Source organism: Hemitrygon akajei, chromosome 1 (assembly GCF_048418815.1).
Source record: "Hemitrygon akajei chromosome 1, sHemAka1.3, whole genome shotgun sequence".
In the NCBI taxonomy this organism is placed as follows: domain Eukaryota; kingdom Metazoa; phylum Chordata; class Chondrichthyes; order Myliobatiformes; family Dasyatidae; genus Hemitrygon; species Hemitrygon akajei.
In genome coordinates, this window is record NC_133124.1 from 13,004,305 (window position 1) to 13,022,414 (window position 18,110).

Genomic DNA, 18,110 nt, shown 5'->3' on the forward strand with positions numbered 1-18,110 from the left:
CTATAATAATGTTACACTAATGGCTACGCTATGTAGAATGCACCATTTGAAAGATCAGAATCAGCTTTATTATCACTGGCATGTGACATGAAATTTGTTAACTTGATGCTGACGGATATTGAATAGTGGCCTTCAAAGGAGATTTGATCAAAGTTGTGGGGCTAGATAAAGGGCAGGACATAATTGGATAGTCCTTTCAAAGGACTGAAATAAGTCCTTTATGTATCATTTCATAATACAAGCACATTGGAGAGTTCTCTCCCTTTTATCATGTAGAGTTTCTTCAATGCATGTTGTGCATTAAGTCTCAAAAGCCTTAAAGCATTATAAAGTGAGAGGGCTATGCTCTCTTCTCACTGCTTGTATCAGGAAGGAGGTACATGAGCCTCAGGACTCACACCACCAGGTTCAGGAACAGTTATTACCTCTCAAGTAGAGGGGATAACTTCACTCACACCAACACCGAACTGTTTCCTTAACCTATGGACTCCCTTCAAGGAGTCTTCATCCCATCTTCTCGATATTTATTGCTTATTTATTTATTACTATTATTGATTTTTTCCTTTCTTTTTGTATTTGCACAGTTTTTTTGCCTTTTGCTTACTGGTTGTAAGCCCAGTTGGTGTGGTCTTTCAATTATTCTATTACGGTTATAGGATTGATTGATTATACCTGCAAGAATATTAATCTCAATATTGTATATGGTGACGCATATGTACTTCGATAATAAATTCACTCTGAACCTGATTCTGATCAATGGCGAAGGTCAGTCAAAGAGGACCTCACCCAAAATCAGTAATTACCACAAGATAATGCCCACTTTGGTCACTGGATAATAAACCAGAATACACTATTGTTATTTTTGTCTGTCCTGTGTGCGGTTTTTCATTGATTCCATTGTTCTTCTTTGTACTTAATGTGAATGCCTGCAAGAAAATAAATCTCAGAGTATTATATGGTGACATATATGTACTTTGATAATAAATTTACTTTGAACTTTGAGAAAGTAGGTGGAGCAGAAAACCAAACTTGCTGTTGAATGATGGAGTCAGAGAAAGTTTTAACATCCTCAGTATTTACACAACACTCTTTATTGAAGCTGTATAAATACTTTCATACAATTTTCTTTATTTGCTATTATTATTCAAATAAAAAAGATTATAAAAAAACAAAAATTAAAAGTACATCCAACTATCCATCTAAAAATACATAGATTGTGTTGGTTATTCAAACTCTTGTTACCAGATAAATTTACAGATACGTTTATCTTACGCATATAGTGCGACAAATATAGAAAGACATGTTTACAGTTAAATCTGTGTTCAGCATCCAAGGGAACATACTGGGGTGGAAGAAAAAGAATTTCAGCACCATAAGTTCGTCAGGAAACTGGGATTGGGCCACCTCAGCACTGAACTGACTCCACAAACCTACAGACTTCCTTTCAAGGATTTGGCAACTCATATTCTCACTGCTTTTTTTTTTGTTTTTTTATTAGTTGCACAATTTTTTTTGCAAGTTGGTTGCTTGTCCGGTATTGTTTCTAGTTTTCCACTGATTCTATTGAATGTCTGCTAGAAAATGAATCTCAAGGGAGTACTGTATATGGTGATGAACATACTTGATGATAGATTCAAGATTCAAGATCCATTTATCACATGTTCTTCAAAACATACAGTGAAATGAATTGTTTTTGTTAAGACCATAACATATAGGAACAGAATCAGGCCATTCAGCCCATCGCATCTGCTCCACCATTTGATCATGGCTGATCCATTTCCCTCTCAACCCTATTCTCCTGCCTTCTCCCCGTAACCTTTCACACCCTGACAAATCAAGAACCTATCTATCTACACCTTAAATACACTTGATGACTTGGCCTCCACGGTCATCTGTGACAATGAATTCCACAGGTTCACCAGTTTCTGGCTAATGAAATTCCTCCTCATCTCAGCTCACCTTTGGGTGTGTTAACAGACAGCACACCTAAGCGTGAGCTGGGTGCATCCCACAAGCATCGCCACACTTTCTGGCACCAATATAGAACACCCACATTTACCTTCATTTTGACTTTGATCCCATTTTAGGCAGGTATTTCAGGTGATCTAACAGCTTGCGGTGGGTCTTACTGTAATCCCTTAATGCTCAAAATATTTCTGCCTAAGCAGAGATGTGACACAGTAGGAATTGTGAAGATGAGATTGCATGGAAATGGCAGGATTTAAAACTGAACCCATATTATGGGTGTCAGGCTAAGGCAGGGGATCACAACCTGGGGTCCACGGTCCCTTGATTACTGGTAGGGGTCCATGGCATAAAAAGGTTGGGAACTCCTAGGTTAAGTAACTATTTTACTTCATGAACCTTCATATGAGCAATTGATCATCTTTGAATCCTCTGCCTATTTTAGTTCACAAGTTTGCAAAAATTTATAAATTAATTTTAAGGAACTATATAAAGGGCCCAAATTCAAATAAAGAATTACTTAAGATTAAAATGAAGCTTTAATCCTAATTTATTATTACTGTTACTTAGAATGGGCAGGAATATTCTGATTTAGTGTGTGCAGAGACCTTATACTTCCATGGTTGAGTTTATTTATTTATTGATTGATTGAGATACAGCATGGAATATACCCTTCTGGCCCTTTGAACCACGACACCAGCAATCTTCTCTCGATTTAACCCTAACCTAATTACGGGACAACTTACAATGATCAATTAACCTACCAGATGGTAGACTTTTGGACTCTGGGAAGTAACTGAAGCACCTGGAGGAAACAGGCCAGTGGCAGGAACTGAACCCGGGTTGCTGGTATTGTAAAGCATTGTGCTAACCACTACACTACTGTGCCGCCTCATATTGAAAGCAACAATAGTGAATGCCAAGTTAGGGCAGTCACACTGAATCACATTAAGCCGGCAGGTGGCGCAGTGGCATCAGCGCTGGACTCCGGAGCAAAGGCTCCCGAGTTCAAATCCAAGTCGGGCTACCCCCAAGCATGCTTTCCATCCGTGCCGGGTTAAGCGTCCAGCTAGTCAGTCGGCCTCGTAAAAAAAAACAAGGGTCGAGTCAGGAATGTTCATACCGTGACTCGGTTAATCCGAAAGGAGACCAATCCTGACACCGCGCACCAGACAAGAATAGCTGACTGTCTGGTGCGACACGCTATGAAATTAAATTGAATAACATTAAATTTTATGACCTTGTATGCAAAGAACTGCAGGTTGAAGATGTGCAAGGTCATAAATTTCAATGTTATTCCAATTAACAGAGATACTATAAAATATACAGTGAATAAATTAAGGGATCTGGTCCAAAAAAGAAATGAAAGAATGTCACATGCTATCAGAACAACATTCTACCTGAAAAGGACTTTTTAGAGGTTTTGTTATGTAGCTGAACACTATCCAGTTATCTTTAGAGCATTATTTATATATTTCTTATTGTAATTTATGCTACATTTTACGCATTGCAATGCACTGCTGCCACAAAACAATATATTTCACGATGTATGTCAGTGACAGTAAACCTGATTCTGATTCCAGCTGGCAATAAACTTAGATCATGACATCGTTAGTGGAAAAAGATGCCACACATCCTATTCTCCATACAGCATACTGAGTAGCCATTTTATTAGGTGCATCTGTACACCTGCTCATTAATGCAAATATCTAATCGGCCAATCATGTGGCAGCAGCACAATGTTTAAAAGCACGTAGACATGGTCAAAAGGTCCAGTTGTTCAGGCTGAACATCAGATCGGTGAAGTAATGTGATCTAAGTGATTTTGACCGTGGAATGATTGTTGCTTACATCAGGGTGGTTTGAGTATCTCAGAAACTGCTGATCTCCTGGGATTTTCACACACAACAGTGTCTAGAGTTTATAGAGAATGGTGCGAGAAATTAAAAAAAGTGTGGGGTGAAAATGCCTTGTTACTGAGAAAGGTCAGAGGAGGAGAATAGGTAGAGTGGTTCAAACTGACAGGAGGGCAACCTGAACTCAAAAAGGGACGCATTACACCAGTTTGTGCAGAAGAGCATCTCTAAACGTAGAACACATCGATCCTTGAAGTGGATGGGCTACGGCAGCAGAAGACCACGAACATACATTCATGGCCACTTTATTAGTGAAGATGGATTTTGCTTTCTTGAGGCAGCACCTCCTGTAGATATATATAAATACTCAGTACAGGAGTTGTATAAGACATTAGAGAGGCCTAATTTGGAGTACTGTGTACAGCTCTGGTCACCCTGCCTACAGGAAAGAGATCAATAAGATTGAAAGAGTACAGAGAAAGTTTACAAGGATGTTGCCAGGACTTGAGGACCAGAGTTATAGGGAATGTTGAACTTTATTGGACTTTATTCCCTAGGCTGAAGAATTACTTTACTTCATGAACCTGCACATGAGCAATTGGTGATCTTTGAATCCTCGGCTTATTTTAGTTCATAAATCTTTAAAAAATCTGTAAATGAATTTTAAGCAACTATGTAAGGGCCCAAATTCAAATAAAGGGTTAATTAATATTAAAATAAAGCATTAATCCTAATTTAGACCATAAGACATAGGAGCAGAATTAGGCCATCTGGCCCATCGAGTCTGCTCTGCCATTCCATCATGGCTGATTCTTTTTTTTCTCTCCTCCTCAACCCCAGTTCCAGGCCTATCAATCTCTGCCTTAAATACACCCAACGACCTGGCCTCCACAACCGCCTGTGGCATTAATTTACTATTAATGTCACTTAGAATGGTGTACTGGAGCAAGCAGACTAATACTTATACTTCCATGTTTGAGTCAATTATTTATTTATTTATTTATTGAGATACCATGTGGAATAGGCCCTTTCGGCCCTTTGAGCCATGCTGCCCAGCGATCCCCCATTTAATCTTGGCCTACTCACAAGACAATTTACAATGACCAATTAAGTTTACCAACCAGTAAGTCTCTGGTCTGTGGGAGGACACCAGATCACCCTGAGGATTTTATTCCCTGGATTATATGAAAATGAGCGGAGATTTGATTTGATAGCGATATACAAAAGTATGAGGGGTAAATGGAAGCAGCTTTTCCCGCTGAGGTTGGGTGAGATTGGAACTAGAGTTCATGGGTTAAGGGTGAAAGGTGAAATGTTAAGGGGAACCTTGAGGTGGGACTTCTTCACTCAGAGGGTGGTGCAAGTGTGGAATAAGATGCCAGTGCAAGTGATGGATGTGGATTCAATTTCAAGATTTAAGAGAAGCTTGGTTAAGTACATGGATGGGAGGGGATTTAGGTGCAGGCCAACGGGACTAGGCAGAATAGTAGTTCAGCAAGCTTTTGTGCTGTAATGCTCTATGACCATGACAAGAGTATTGTTATAAGCCCTGTTATAGCTGTGATGCTCTCTAATCCCTTTGCTCATTTCCGATTAGAATCCAAATTTCAACCTGCTAATGGGAGCATTTACTTCAAATTAATATGGTAAGGATGATATTTTGATAGTGAGCTTTTCAAAAGGCATATTTTCTTGATGTTATACCTGAGAGAGCAATGAAATTGATCCGATGAGTTATCACAATAATTTGCAGTTTGATTTCTTTTGCACATTGCCTGTTTGTCAGCCTTTGTATAATTTTCATAAATTCTATTGTATTTCCTTATTTTGTTTGTAAATGCCTGTGAGATAATGAGTCTCATAATATGTTGATGTGTACATGCATAGATAATAAATTTACTTTGACTTCACAGGAGATGTATTAATGCACAGTAAAGACATTAAAGGCTATGAAATGCTTTCCCATAAACTCAGAAGGAGAAATTTAATGAATTAAGCAAATCATCACCTGCCAAATCTATTATATAATGTTTGCAACTGGCTGATTACAGCGAAGAAATATAACATTTCAGTTTACTGTATATTGATTAGGAAGGGGAAAGTTCAGTTAGAAATGTTGTGATCACTGGAAAGTGTGTACATAGAACAGTACAACACAGGAACAGGCCCTTAGGCCCACAGTACTGAGCTGAACCAAATAAACTAATGGCCATATAAACTAAACCCTTCTGACTACACAGTGTCCACATCCTTCCATTTCCATCACGTACATGTGTCTATTTTAACGTCTCTTAAATAACCCCAATATCTCAGCCTCTACCACCAACCCAAGCAGCGCATTCCAGGCACCTACTAACCTCCAAGTAAAAAAACTTGACTCTCGCATCTCCTTTTCACCTTAAATACATGCCCTCTGGTATTAGACATTTGGATCCCGTAAAAAAAAAGATACTGTTTGTCTGCTCTTCACCATGCCTCTCACAATCTTATAAATCTGTATCAGATCTTCCCTCAGCCTCTGCCGCTCCAGAGAAAACAACCCAAGTTTGCCCAGCCTCTCATTATAGCACGTGAGGTCAATGTCTGCTGGTTAATAGACTGAAACTGATTGGTATTGAGACTGGTAAATATTCCCACTACTCCCACAATGCAAAAGTTATTTATACATTGGTGTCTTAGAGAAACACTTCAAGATTCCATTCATTTTATAAGCCTTAAGAGAAGGCTTGGGTGCTGAAGTACAGAGGGTTCTTGGGATCCAAGTCCACAGCTCTCTGAAAACTACTGCACAGATTGACAGGATGGTAAAGAAGGCATTCAACTTGCTTGCCTGTTTGAGTCAAGGCACTGAGTTCAAGAGCGGAGAAGCTACATTGCAGCTTTATAACATTCTAGTCAGGCCACATCTGAAGTACCTCGTTCAGTACTGGTTGCCCCATTATAGGAAGGATGTGGAGGCTTTGGAGAGGGTGCAGAAGAGATTCAGCACGATGCTCTCTGGATTAGACGGCATGTGCGCTAATTCACCAGTGGAATTCATCTGTGGAATTCATTGCCACTGGTGGCTGTGGAGGCCAAGTCTTTACGTATCTTTAAGGCAGAGATTGATAAATTCTTGATTGGTCAGGGGATGAAGGCAGGAGACTGGTACTGAGAGGGAAATGGATCAGCCATGATGAAATGGCAGAGCAGACTCAACGGGCCAAATGGCCTAATTCTGCTCCAGTATCTTATGGTCTGATGGTCTTACATGCTATAATGAGAAGTTGGACAAACTATGATTGTTTTCTCTGGAACTCTGAAGGCTGAAGGTTGAAACATCTACTGCAATCTCTTTACAGCAGCCGGCCGTAAGATTGGGGTTCAGTTCCTGCCACTGAGTTCGTACATTTTCCCTGTGACCCTGTGAGTTTCCTCTAGGTGCTCCAGTTTCCTCCCACAGTCCAAATACATACGGATTAGGAATAGAACCTTTATTAGCAGAGGGCATGAGAGAAGGGCTAAGTTTAAAGGATGACCCAGAGAAGTGTATTCACACAGAAATGATGGGTGCCTGGATAGGGGCATTTAAGGGGCTTTTAGATAGGCACAATAATATAGAGGGGTATTGAGGGCAGAGGGATTAATGTAACTAAGACATCATTAATTGGCTCAGCAAAATATTTTGGGCTGACCTGCTTGTTCATGTGCTGTACTAGATCCCTTTATACCCTAACTTATTTCAAAAATATAATTTTTCAAGAGTTAAAATTGCAGTACTATAATTTTTCTTTTACATGTATTCAAGCATCCTTATTAAGCGTTACTTGGATTCCTATTCTTGAATCATGCGATCTTTTCCTAGCTGCCTTTGTCCCCATTCTCAAACACCACAAGTTACACAAAACATGGGAGGGTAAGAACAAGCTTTAAGTTGTAACTCCTACGGGGATGTAAATTAGGGCTGGGCAACAGATGGAATCCTAATTATAGACAATAGACAATAGGTGCAGAAGTAGACCATTCGGCCCTTCGAGCCTGCACCGCCATTTTGAGATCAATTTTTAGAGGTTCATTTCTGAGTCGTTCTCACTATCGTTTTTTTGCTCTGCTTTTGCACTACTTGTTTATTTTTTTAAAATATATTTCTTCTTGTAATTAATAGTTTTAAAAAAATATAATGTATTGCACTGCACTGCCGCTGCAAAACGACAAATTCCTCAACATAAACCAATGATATTGAACCTGGTTCTGATTCTGAAGTACTGAAATGAAACTGCATTTGTCCCCCACTCCACAACCCTTAAAAATCAGGTTTTGGAAATCTGGATGCTGTCCAATGAACAGTATATTAATAAATATGAGAGGACTAAAATACAAAAGCAAGGGTGTAATGCTGAGGTATTGATCAGACCGCATCCGGAATATTGTGAGCAGTTTTGGGCAACTTATGTGCTGACAAAGGAGGTTCACGAGAATGATTCTGGGAATGAAAGGGTTAACATAGGAGTTGCATTTGATGGATTGTGGCCTGTACTCACTGGAGTTTAGAAGAATGAGGGGGCATTTCATTGAAACCTATCGAATACTGAAAGGCCTAGATAGATGGGGAGGAATATTTCTATTGTGGAAATGTTCAGAGGGCGCTGCCTCAGAATACAAGAACGTCCCTTTAGAACAGAGATCTGTTGTATCTGTGGAATCCATTGCCACATGCAGCTTTGGAAGTCAAGTCATCGGGTATTGTTAAAGCAGATGTTGAACAACAAATTTGATGACATATGCCGGTGATATAAAACCCGATTCGTATTTTGATAGGTTCTCGATTAGCAAGGGTGTCAAATATCACAGGGAGAAGACAGGAGAATGGGGTTATGAGGGATAATAAATCAGCCATGATGGAATGGCGGAGCAGACTCGAGGGGCCAAATACTCTATTGTATCGAGTTCTCTTCCAATGTCTTATGGTTTTAAATTGGAATAACTAACTGAGCAGTTTAGTTTGCTATGGCAGTATCCATACATGAAGACCTAATATCAAAGATTTCTATGGAAATCCAATTGATATCTAATTTCTCAACTCTTCAAATGCAAGAAAATCAAACGATCCAAAAATGAAATACTACATATGGTGGAATTGCAATATTAAATACCATCTGCTTGTATCACAATTCAAATTTGCAATGGTTAATTCAATCCAGTGACTTAGAAACTTTGGAAAGCTTTCGAGGTTTCCCATAGGTCAGATATTACCTTGGATGGATCACAGAAAAGTCTTTTGTTAGTGTAGGAAGTTTCTAACACAAGAATATCTACCCTCAATAATAAAAAAAAACTATTTCACATCGCACATTGACATTGTGAAGATTAGCAATACCATTAGTTCCAAAATATTAACCACCTTATAAAAATACTTATCTACGTAATTAACATCCTTGTCAATAGCTTTCTTATATAGATGGTATATGGGGAGGGTCATTAAATTTAAGGTTTATCTACTGATGTGTCAAAGGTGGGGAAAAGCAAGCTATTTACCCAAACTTGCAAATGATTCTGATTAACGGTTGGTTTAGGATGAGGAAACATGTATTTTACTGTACAATAATAAATATGCAAATAAACATAGAGTCTTACTTCATTAATGGCTGCAACTTCAGTGCAAAAAAATGAATTAGCAGCTGGCTTCCGAACAACATTTGAACTCCTGTCAAAAACACTTAAGAACTGTCACTTAACTAATTGAACTGTCAAGAGAGAAGACCAATCACATGGTAGAAATGTGACCTTTATCCATGAGGTCAAATAGTTTTATTGTGAATAAGCACTACAATACAGTATATATCCATTTAAAAAACTCTATAATATCTATAAATTATCCCTTCCGTTCAGCAATTCCTTCTCTTTCAGCTTTGGTACAATGTATATTTTAATATAATTAATTTAATACTTTTCAGCTTCACAAACTCAACACAAAGTACAAAACTAATCAGTATCGGGATATTACAATCTACACAGTGGCACCCACTGGTAGGAGACATCTTATGCCAGATATTCCATGTCATTTTGCTACGCTACAAAGGCATACCTAGCTAGGACATGACTAAGCTGCACCAGTAACCAACATTTTTTTAAATATAACTTTACTTTTTAAACAGTACCAGCAGTGATTTACTGAGAATTTAAATTCTAGTTCCTCAAATGATGTTCCAAATATTCTTTTTTTTTCAAGTTACCATGTCCATAAATGCTTTTTTTTTTGATAACCTACCACACCATTTCAGTATTTAACCTGCCATCCGGTGCTGCTGATGTTTGTGCAGTTTGCCCTGCAGTTAGCAGGGAGTACTGGTACATTACTGGCAGGGCAGTGGGGTGTGACCAACCTCAGGTTGTTTTGAGGAGAAGGAGGTATTACATTGCAGTAGACAGACATTCCAGTAGCTGGAAGTGTTCCTTGACCTGATTGATTGGACAGTACGATTGTCTGTGGGTATGATTGTTGAGACATCCCTTGAGAACTCTGAGTCATCGGCACCTAAGAGTAAAATCAGAAAAGGTTAGACAGCTGTTAGGTTAACGCTGATCTCATTATCAGCATTGATCAGAACAGGCCAATTCAATTATCTGTTGGTGCAGTAATGCTTTGGGTTACTGATGACACCACTGCTGTGGGCCATATCAAAGGCGGTAATGAATCAACGTACAGGAGGGAGATTGAAAATTTGGCTGAGCGGTGCCATAACATCAACCTCTCACTCAATGTCAGCAAGACCAAGGAGCTGATTATTGACTTCAGGAGGAGGAAATCAGAGGTCCATGAGCCAGTCCTCATCGGAGGAACGGAGGTGGAGAGGGTCAGTAACTTTAAATTCCTGGGTGTTAGTATTTCAGAGTGTCTGTCCTGAATCCAGCACGCAAGTGCAATTGAGAAGAAAGCACAGCAGCACCTCTGCTTCCTTAGGAGTTTGCAAAGATTCATCATGACATCTCAAACTCTGACAAACTTCTGTTGATGTGTAATGGAAAATATATTGACTGGCTGCATCACAGCCTGGTATGGAAACACCAATGCTCTTGAAAGGAAGATCCTACAAAAAGGTAGTGGATTTGGTGCAGAACATCATGGGTAAAACCCTTTCAACCATTGAGCACATCTACATGAAATGCTGTCGTAGGAAAGCAGCATCTATCATCAGAGATCCTCACCTCCCAGGCCGTGCTCCTTTTTTGCTGCTGCCATCAGGTAGAAGGTACAAGAGCCTCAAGACTTGCACCTCTGGGTTCAAGAAAAATTAGTACCACTCAACCATCAGGCTCTTGAACAAAAGGGGTTAACTACACTTACTTGCCCATTCATTGAGATGTTCCCACAACCAATGATTTAACTTTAAGGGCTCTTCGCCTCATTATCTCATGTTCTTGTTATTTATTGCTATTTATTTATATTTGCATTTGCACAGTTTGGTTTCTTCTACACTCTAGTTGATCTTTCATTGATCCTGTTATAATTAATATTCTATAGATTTACTGAGTATTCTCACATGAAAGTTAATGTATTTGGTGACATATATATACTTTGATAATAAAACTTACTTTGACTTTGAAAATTTACTTAGAAAAAAATAATAAAGATTACTTTTATTTGTCACATGTACATTGAAACATCGAAACATCGAGCGAAATGCATTGTTTGTGCTAACAACCAATGCAATCTTGATGCTGGCAGCAATATAAAATGCCCACAATTTATGAACCTACTAATCCATAATCCATGGCATATTGGCCTTCATAAATCAAAGTATTGTGAACAGGAGATGGGATGTTAGGTTGAAGTTGCATAAGACGCTGGTGAGACCTAATTTGCAGGATTGTGTGTGGTCACCTACTTCCAGGAAAGATATAAATTAGGTTGAAAGAGTACAGAGAAAATTTACAAGGATGTTGCTGGGTCTGGAGGATCTGAGCTATAAGGAAATACTGAATAGATTAGGACTTTATTCTTTGGAATGCAGAAGATTTATGGAAATTTGATGGAGGTATACACAATTAAGAGGGGTATAGATAGGTTAAATGAAAGCATTTTTTTTTGCACCAGGTTTAGGTGGGACAACAACTAGGGCTCACAGGTTGAGGGTGAAAGGTGAAAAGTTTAAGGGGAACATGAGGGAAAATTTCTTCACTCAGAGGGTGGTAAGATGGTGGAATGAGCTGTCAGTGCAAGTGGTGCATGTGAGCTTGACTTCAACATTTAAGAGAAGTTTGGGTAAGTAAGTCTATGGTCCAGGTACAGGTTGAAGGGAGTAGGCAGATCAAATGGTTCGACATGGACTAGATGTGATGAAGAGCCTGTTTCTGTGCTGTACTTTTCTACGACTCTTAAGACTTTTGACTGTGGGAGGAAAGCAGAGATCTGAAGGAAACCCACAATCTCCTAACAGACAACAACAGAAATTGAACCCCGATCTTACAACTGGCTCTGTCATGCACTGTGCTAACTGCTCTGCTACCGGGCCACCCTTAATCTCTCCTTTCCCAATGACATCCTTCACTGGTATCCCTAACTTACCTGGTCGAAAATGATATTTTTACCTCACGTTACTCAGGAACAAAACAAATAAACTGCTGTGTCAAGGGCAGTTGTTTTAAACTTCATCCTGGCTAATATGAGGGGCATAATTTTAAAGTTTTTGGAGGAAAGTATGGTGTAAATTTGTTTGGTGTGTGTGTAGAATGCCCTGCCAGGGATGGTGCAAGAATGGGCATTTAAGAGACTCTTAGTAAATAGCACATGGATGAAAGATGGAGGGCTATGTAGGAGGGAGTATTAGATTGATCTTGGAGTAAGTTAAAAGATAGGGGCAAGATTGTGGGCTGAAGGGCCAGTACTGTGCTGTACTGTTCTATGTTCTATGTGTTTTCCAGCCTGAGATGAAGCTGAAATGAAACAACATCTTAACCAAAGTTATTCATACATTAACATGAGAAAGTCTGTTGATGCTGGAAATCCAAAGCAGCACACACAAAATGCTGGAGGAACTCAGCAGGTCAGGCAGCGTCTATGGAAATGAATAAACAGTCGACATTTTGGGCCGAGACCCTTCCTCGGGACTGAGAAGCAAGGGGGAAGATGCCAGAATAAAAAGGCGGGGGAAGGGAAAGAGGATCGCTAGAGGGTGATAGGAAAAGCCAGGTGGGTGGGAAAGATAAAGGGCTGGAGGGGAAGAATCTGATAGGAGAGGAGAGTGGACTACAGGAGAAAGGGAAAGAGGAGGGGCACCACCAGGACATGAAAGGCAGGTGAGAGGAGGCAAGAGGTTTGAGTGGGGAAGAGTAGAAGAGGGAAGGGGGAGGGATTTCTTTTTACTGGAAGGAGAAATCAATATGTCATCAGGTTAATGCTGTTCTCATTAACAGTATTGATCAGAACAGGCCAATTCAATTATGTGTTGATGGCAATAGTGCATTGGATTTTTAAAAATTTGCAATTAATAATTAAAGGTTAGCTTTACTCATTTATTTCCAGTTCCTAAAGTTCCCCTGTTGTTAACTTTCCTGTGGTCTTCAAGAAATCAGTTATTTGGTATGCCCCTCCTGGCTCTTGATCCGTTACTTTGAACAGAATGGAAAGGGATAGCTGCCTCTGAAATGTAAAGCTAGATACAGCCATATAACAATTACAGCACGCCATTTAGCCTATCGAGTCTGCTGTGCCATTCCATCATGTTTTATTCCCCTTGAAATAAATCCCAACACTGCAGAGTTGCCTCTCAATGAACTACCTAGGCTTACCCATAGCCCTCTATTTTTCTAAGCTCCATGAGCCCATCCAGGAGTCTCTTAAAAGACCCTATCGTATCCGCCTCCACCACTGCTGCCGGCAGCCCATTCCAAGCACTCACCACCCTCTGCATAAAAAACTTACCCCTGACATCTCCTCTGTACCTACTTCCACACACCTTAAAACTGTGCCCTCTTGTGCTGGCCATTTCAAACCTGGGAAAAAAGCCTCTGACTATCCACATGATCAATGCCTCTCATTATCTTGTACACCTCTATCAGGTCACCTCTCATCCTCCGTCGCTCCAAGGAGAAAAGGCTGAGCTCACTCAACCTATTCTCATAAGGCATGCTCCCCAATCCAGGCAACATCCTTGTAAATCTCCTCTGCACCCTTTCTATGGTTTCCACGTCCTTCCTGTAGTGAGGCGACCATAACTGAGCACAGAACTCCAAGTGGGGTCTTATATAGCTTCAACATTACCGCTTGGCTCTTAAACTCAATCCCACGAATGATGAAGGCCAATGCACCATATGCCTTCTTAACCACAGAGTCAACCTGCCTAGCAGCTTTGAGTGTCCTATGGACTCAGACCCCAAGATCCCTCTGCTAAGAGTCACACTGCTAAGAGTTTTTCCAATAATGCTATATTCTGCCGTCATATTTGACCTACCAAAATGAACCACTTCACACTTATCTGGGTTGAACTCACAGCCCAGTTGCCACTTCTCAGCCCAGTTTTGCATTCTATCAACGTCCTCCTGTAACCTCTGACAGCCCTCCACACTGTCCACAATACCCCCAACCTTTTTGTCATCAGAAAATTTACTAACCTGTCCCTGCACTTCCTTATCCAGGTCATTTATAAAAATCACAAAGAGTAGGGGTCCCAGAACAGATCCCTGAGGCACACCACTGGTCACCGACCTCCATGCAGAATATGACCTATCTACAACCACTCTTTGCCTACTGTGGGCAAGCCAGTTCTGGATCTACAAAGCAATGTCCCCTTGGATCCCATGCCTCCTTACTTTCTCAATAAGCCTTGCATGGGGCACCTTATCAAATGCCTTGTTGAAATCCATATACACTACATCTACGGCTCTACCTTCATCAATGTGTTTAGTCACATCCTCAAAAAATTCAATCAGGTTCATAAGGCATGACCTGATTTTGACAAACCCATGCTGACTATTCCTAATCATATTATGCCACTCCAAATGTTCATAAATCCTGCCTTTCAGGATCTTCTCCATCAGCTTGCCAACCACTGATGTAAAAGTCGCTGGTCTATAATTCTGTGGGCTATCCCTACTCCCTTTCTTGAATAAGGGAACAACATCTGCAACCCTCCAATCCTCCAGAACCTCTCCCATCCTCATTGATGATGCAAAGATCATCACCAGACATTCAGCAATCTCCTCCTTTGCTCTCCACAGTAGCCTGGGGTACATCTCATCCAGTCTCGATGACTTAACCAACTTGATGCTTTCCAAAAGCTCCAGCACATCCTCTTCCTTAATATCTACGTGCTCAAGCTTTTCAATCCACTGCAAGTCATCCCTACAATTGCCAAGATCCTTTTCCATAGTGAATACTGAAGCAAAGTATTCATTAAATAGCTCTACTATCTCCTTCGGTTCCATAGGCACTTTTCCACTGTCACCCTTGATTGATCCTATTCTCTCATGTCTTATCCTCTTGCTCTTCACATACTTGTAGAATGCCTTGGGGTTTTCCTTAATCCTGCTCACCAAGACCTTCTCATGGCCCCTTCTAGCTCTCCTAATTTCATTCTTATGCTCCTTCCTACTAGCCTTATAATCTTCTAGATCTCTATCATTACCTAGTTTTTTGAACCTTTTGTAAGCTCTCCTTTTCTTCTTGACTAGATTTTTAACAGCCTTTATACACCATGGTTCCTGTACCCTACCATTCTTTCCCTGTCTGATTGGAACATACCTATGCAGAACCCCAATGCAAATATCCCCTGAACATCTGCCACGTCTTCCGTACGTTTCCCTGAGAACACCAGTTTCCAATTTATGCTTCCAAGTTCCTGCCTGATAGCCTTATTATTTCCCCTTACTCCAGTTAAACATTTCCCTAACTTGTCTGTTCCCATCCCTCTCCAATGTTATGGTAAAGGAGATGGAATTGTGATCACTATCTCCAAAATGCTCTCCCACTGAGAAACCTGACACCCAACCAGGTTAATTTCCCAATACCAGATCAATTACAGTTGCTCCTCTTGTAGGCTTATCTACCTATTGTGTCAGGAAACCTTCCTGAATGCACCTAACAAACTCCACCCCATCTAAACCCCTTAGTCTAGGGAGATGCCAATCAATATTTTGGAAATTAAAATCTCCCACCACAAGAACCCTGTTATTATTACTCCTTTCTAGAATCTCTCTACCTATCTGCTCCTTGATGTCCCTGTTGCTATTGGGTGGTCCATAAGAAACACCAAGTAGAGTTATTGACCCTCTCCTATTCCTAACTTCCACCCACAGAGACTCTGTTGACAATCCCTCCATGACTTCCTCCTTTTCTGCAGCCGTGACGCTATCTCTGATCAATAGTGCCACACACTCACCTCTTCTGCCTCCCTCCCTGTCCTTTCTGAAACATCTAAAGCCTGACACTCTAACTAACCATTCCTGCCTCTGAGCCAAGTCTGTGTAATGGCCACAGCATCATAGCTCCAAGTACTGATCCACGCTCTAAACTCTTCCGCTTTGTTCATGTGAGCCAACCACCCCTCCTTCTGTCTCTTCAGTTCGGTTCCCAACCCCTAGCAATTCTAGTTTAAAATCTCCCCAGTAGCCTTAGCAAAACTCCCTGCCACGGGTGGGGTGTGGGACTGGTGCGGAGAAGGAGTGACACTGGCAGAGGTGGTGTGGGTCCAGATGTACCCAACCCTGAGACACCAGGTAAGGTCATTTGATTCCAAACAATTAGTTTATTGATCATTACAGAATGTCTTTCTCGTGCTTTCTGCCCCTTCCTCTTTCCCTTCCCTCTTTTCCCAACCATGATTCCCTTCTCCCTGCCCCCTTCCCTCTCTCAGTCCACAAAAGAGACCCATATCTGAATCACTCACGTATGTCATGAAATTTGTTTTTTTTTTGTGGCAGCAATGCAGCGCAATACATAAAATTACTAACGTACTGTGGCGACCCACTTCCTAGCGCACTCGAACCGGCTCACAAATAGCCAGCGCGCAGGCACAAAGGCCAGGTCCGCAACAAAGGGAAAAAGCCTGCGGGGGTTTGTGAGTACGTGTCCCTTAGAGCATCCGCGCCCGGGGAGGGTGGGATGAGGGAGGCTTTAAAGCAAGGCTGTGAAGTTCGAATAAAATCATCTTTAATTGCAGTTTACCGACTTCGTGTCGTTATTTTATCGCTACAGTAGTGTGGAAAAGTCTTAGCTCTACGTGCTTAAGAGTTTTGCACAGAACTGTAGTTGTGTGATTAAGAATCCATCTAATTGTACTAGGGGACCACATATTAGTCTTATAACAGTGGGGCAGAAGCTGTCCTTGAGCCTAGTGGTACATGGTTTCAGGATTTTGAGGGGAGAAGAGAGAACGTCCAGTGTGGATGAGGTCTTTGCTACTGGCTTCTTTACTGAGGCAGCGAGAAATGCAGACAGAAGCCATGTCTAGAATCTCTCTAGACATGGTTTCCTTGATCTGTAAAGCCGTGTTCACACTCTCTGTAGTTTTCTGCATTTACAGGCAGAGCAGTTGCATACGAAGCTTTGATACATGCAGATGGGATGCTTTCTGTAATGCATTGATAATAATTGGTGAGGATTGACAGGACTTGTAAACCGACTTCAAGACCAGCGATCCAGAACCCTTCAAGAAGACAAGGTATGACCTATGTAAGAACATTGTTAGGTCGAAAAGGTAATTCTGTCTGAAGTTAGAGATCCAGTCGGATGCATGACAGCTGTGGCAGGGTTTCCATGCCATCATTTCCTATGTCAGAAACCTGAAACCATAATTAGCAGTGATGCTTCATTCCCCACTGAGCTTTATTTATCCTAGGCCCAACACACTGATGCAATCACAAAGAAACCAGGCCAGCAGTCATATTGTTTTGGGAGTGTGAGGAGATGTGGTATGTCACCACAGACCCTAGCAAATTTCTACAGCACATTCTGACTGGTTGCATCACAGTTTGACATCTCACAAAACTACTGGTTATTCCACTACGTATACTTCTGTAATCGCTGCAGTCTGCAATTTCCCCTTAAGAAATGTACTTTTAATCTATCGTGCACACCAGCAGGTTCAAAACAGTTGTTACCCTACAACCATCGGGCTCCTGAACTGGCGTGGATAACTTCAATCACCACAGCAGTGAACTGATTCCACAACCATCGACTCACTTTCGAGTACTCTACAACTCATGTTCTCAGTATAATTTATTTCTTTTTTAAAGATTACTTGCACAATCTGCCGCCTGCTTTTGCACATTGGATGTCTGGTGGTCTTTGTTCTGTGTCTGCGTTGTTTTCCA

At 40.9% G+C, this 18,110-nt stretch overlaps 1 protein-coding gene across 10 annotated transcripts in view; it reads right to left on the minus strand.

Annotated features, from left to right (window-relative positions):
* Positions 1 to 1,073: 1,073 nt before the first annotated feature.
* LOC140721728 (cAMP-regulated phosphoprotein 21-like) overlaps positions 1,074 to 18,110 on the minus strand; it is a 342,335-nt gene continuing 325,298 nt past the window's right edge. For all 10 annotated transcript variants that reach the window (XM_073036862.1, XM_073036911.1, XM_073037093.1 and 7 more), the window contains one exon: positions 1,074 to 10,335. In XM_073036862.1, coding sequence (XP_072892963.1) covers positions 10,078 to 10,335 — 258 coding nt within the window. In that variant the 3' untranslated portion in view covers positions 1,074 to 10,077. The remainder of the gene's footprint in view (positions 10,336 to 18,110) is intronic.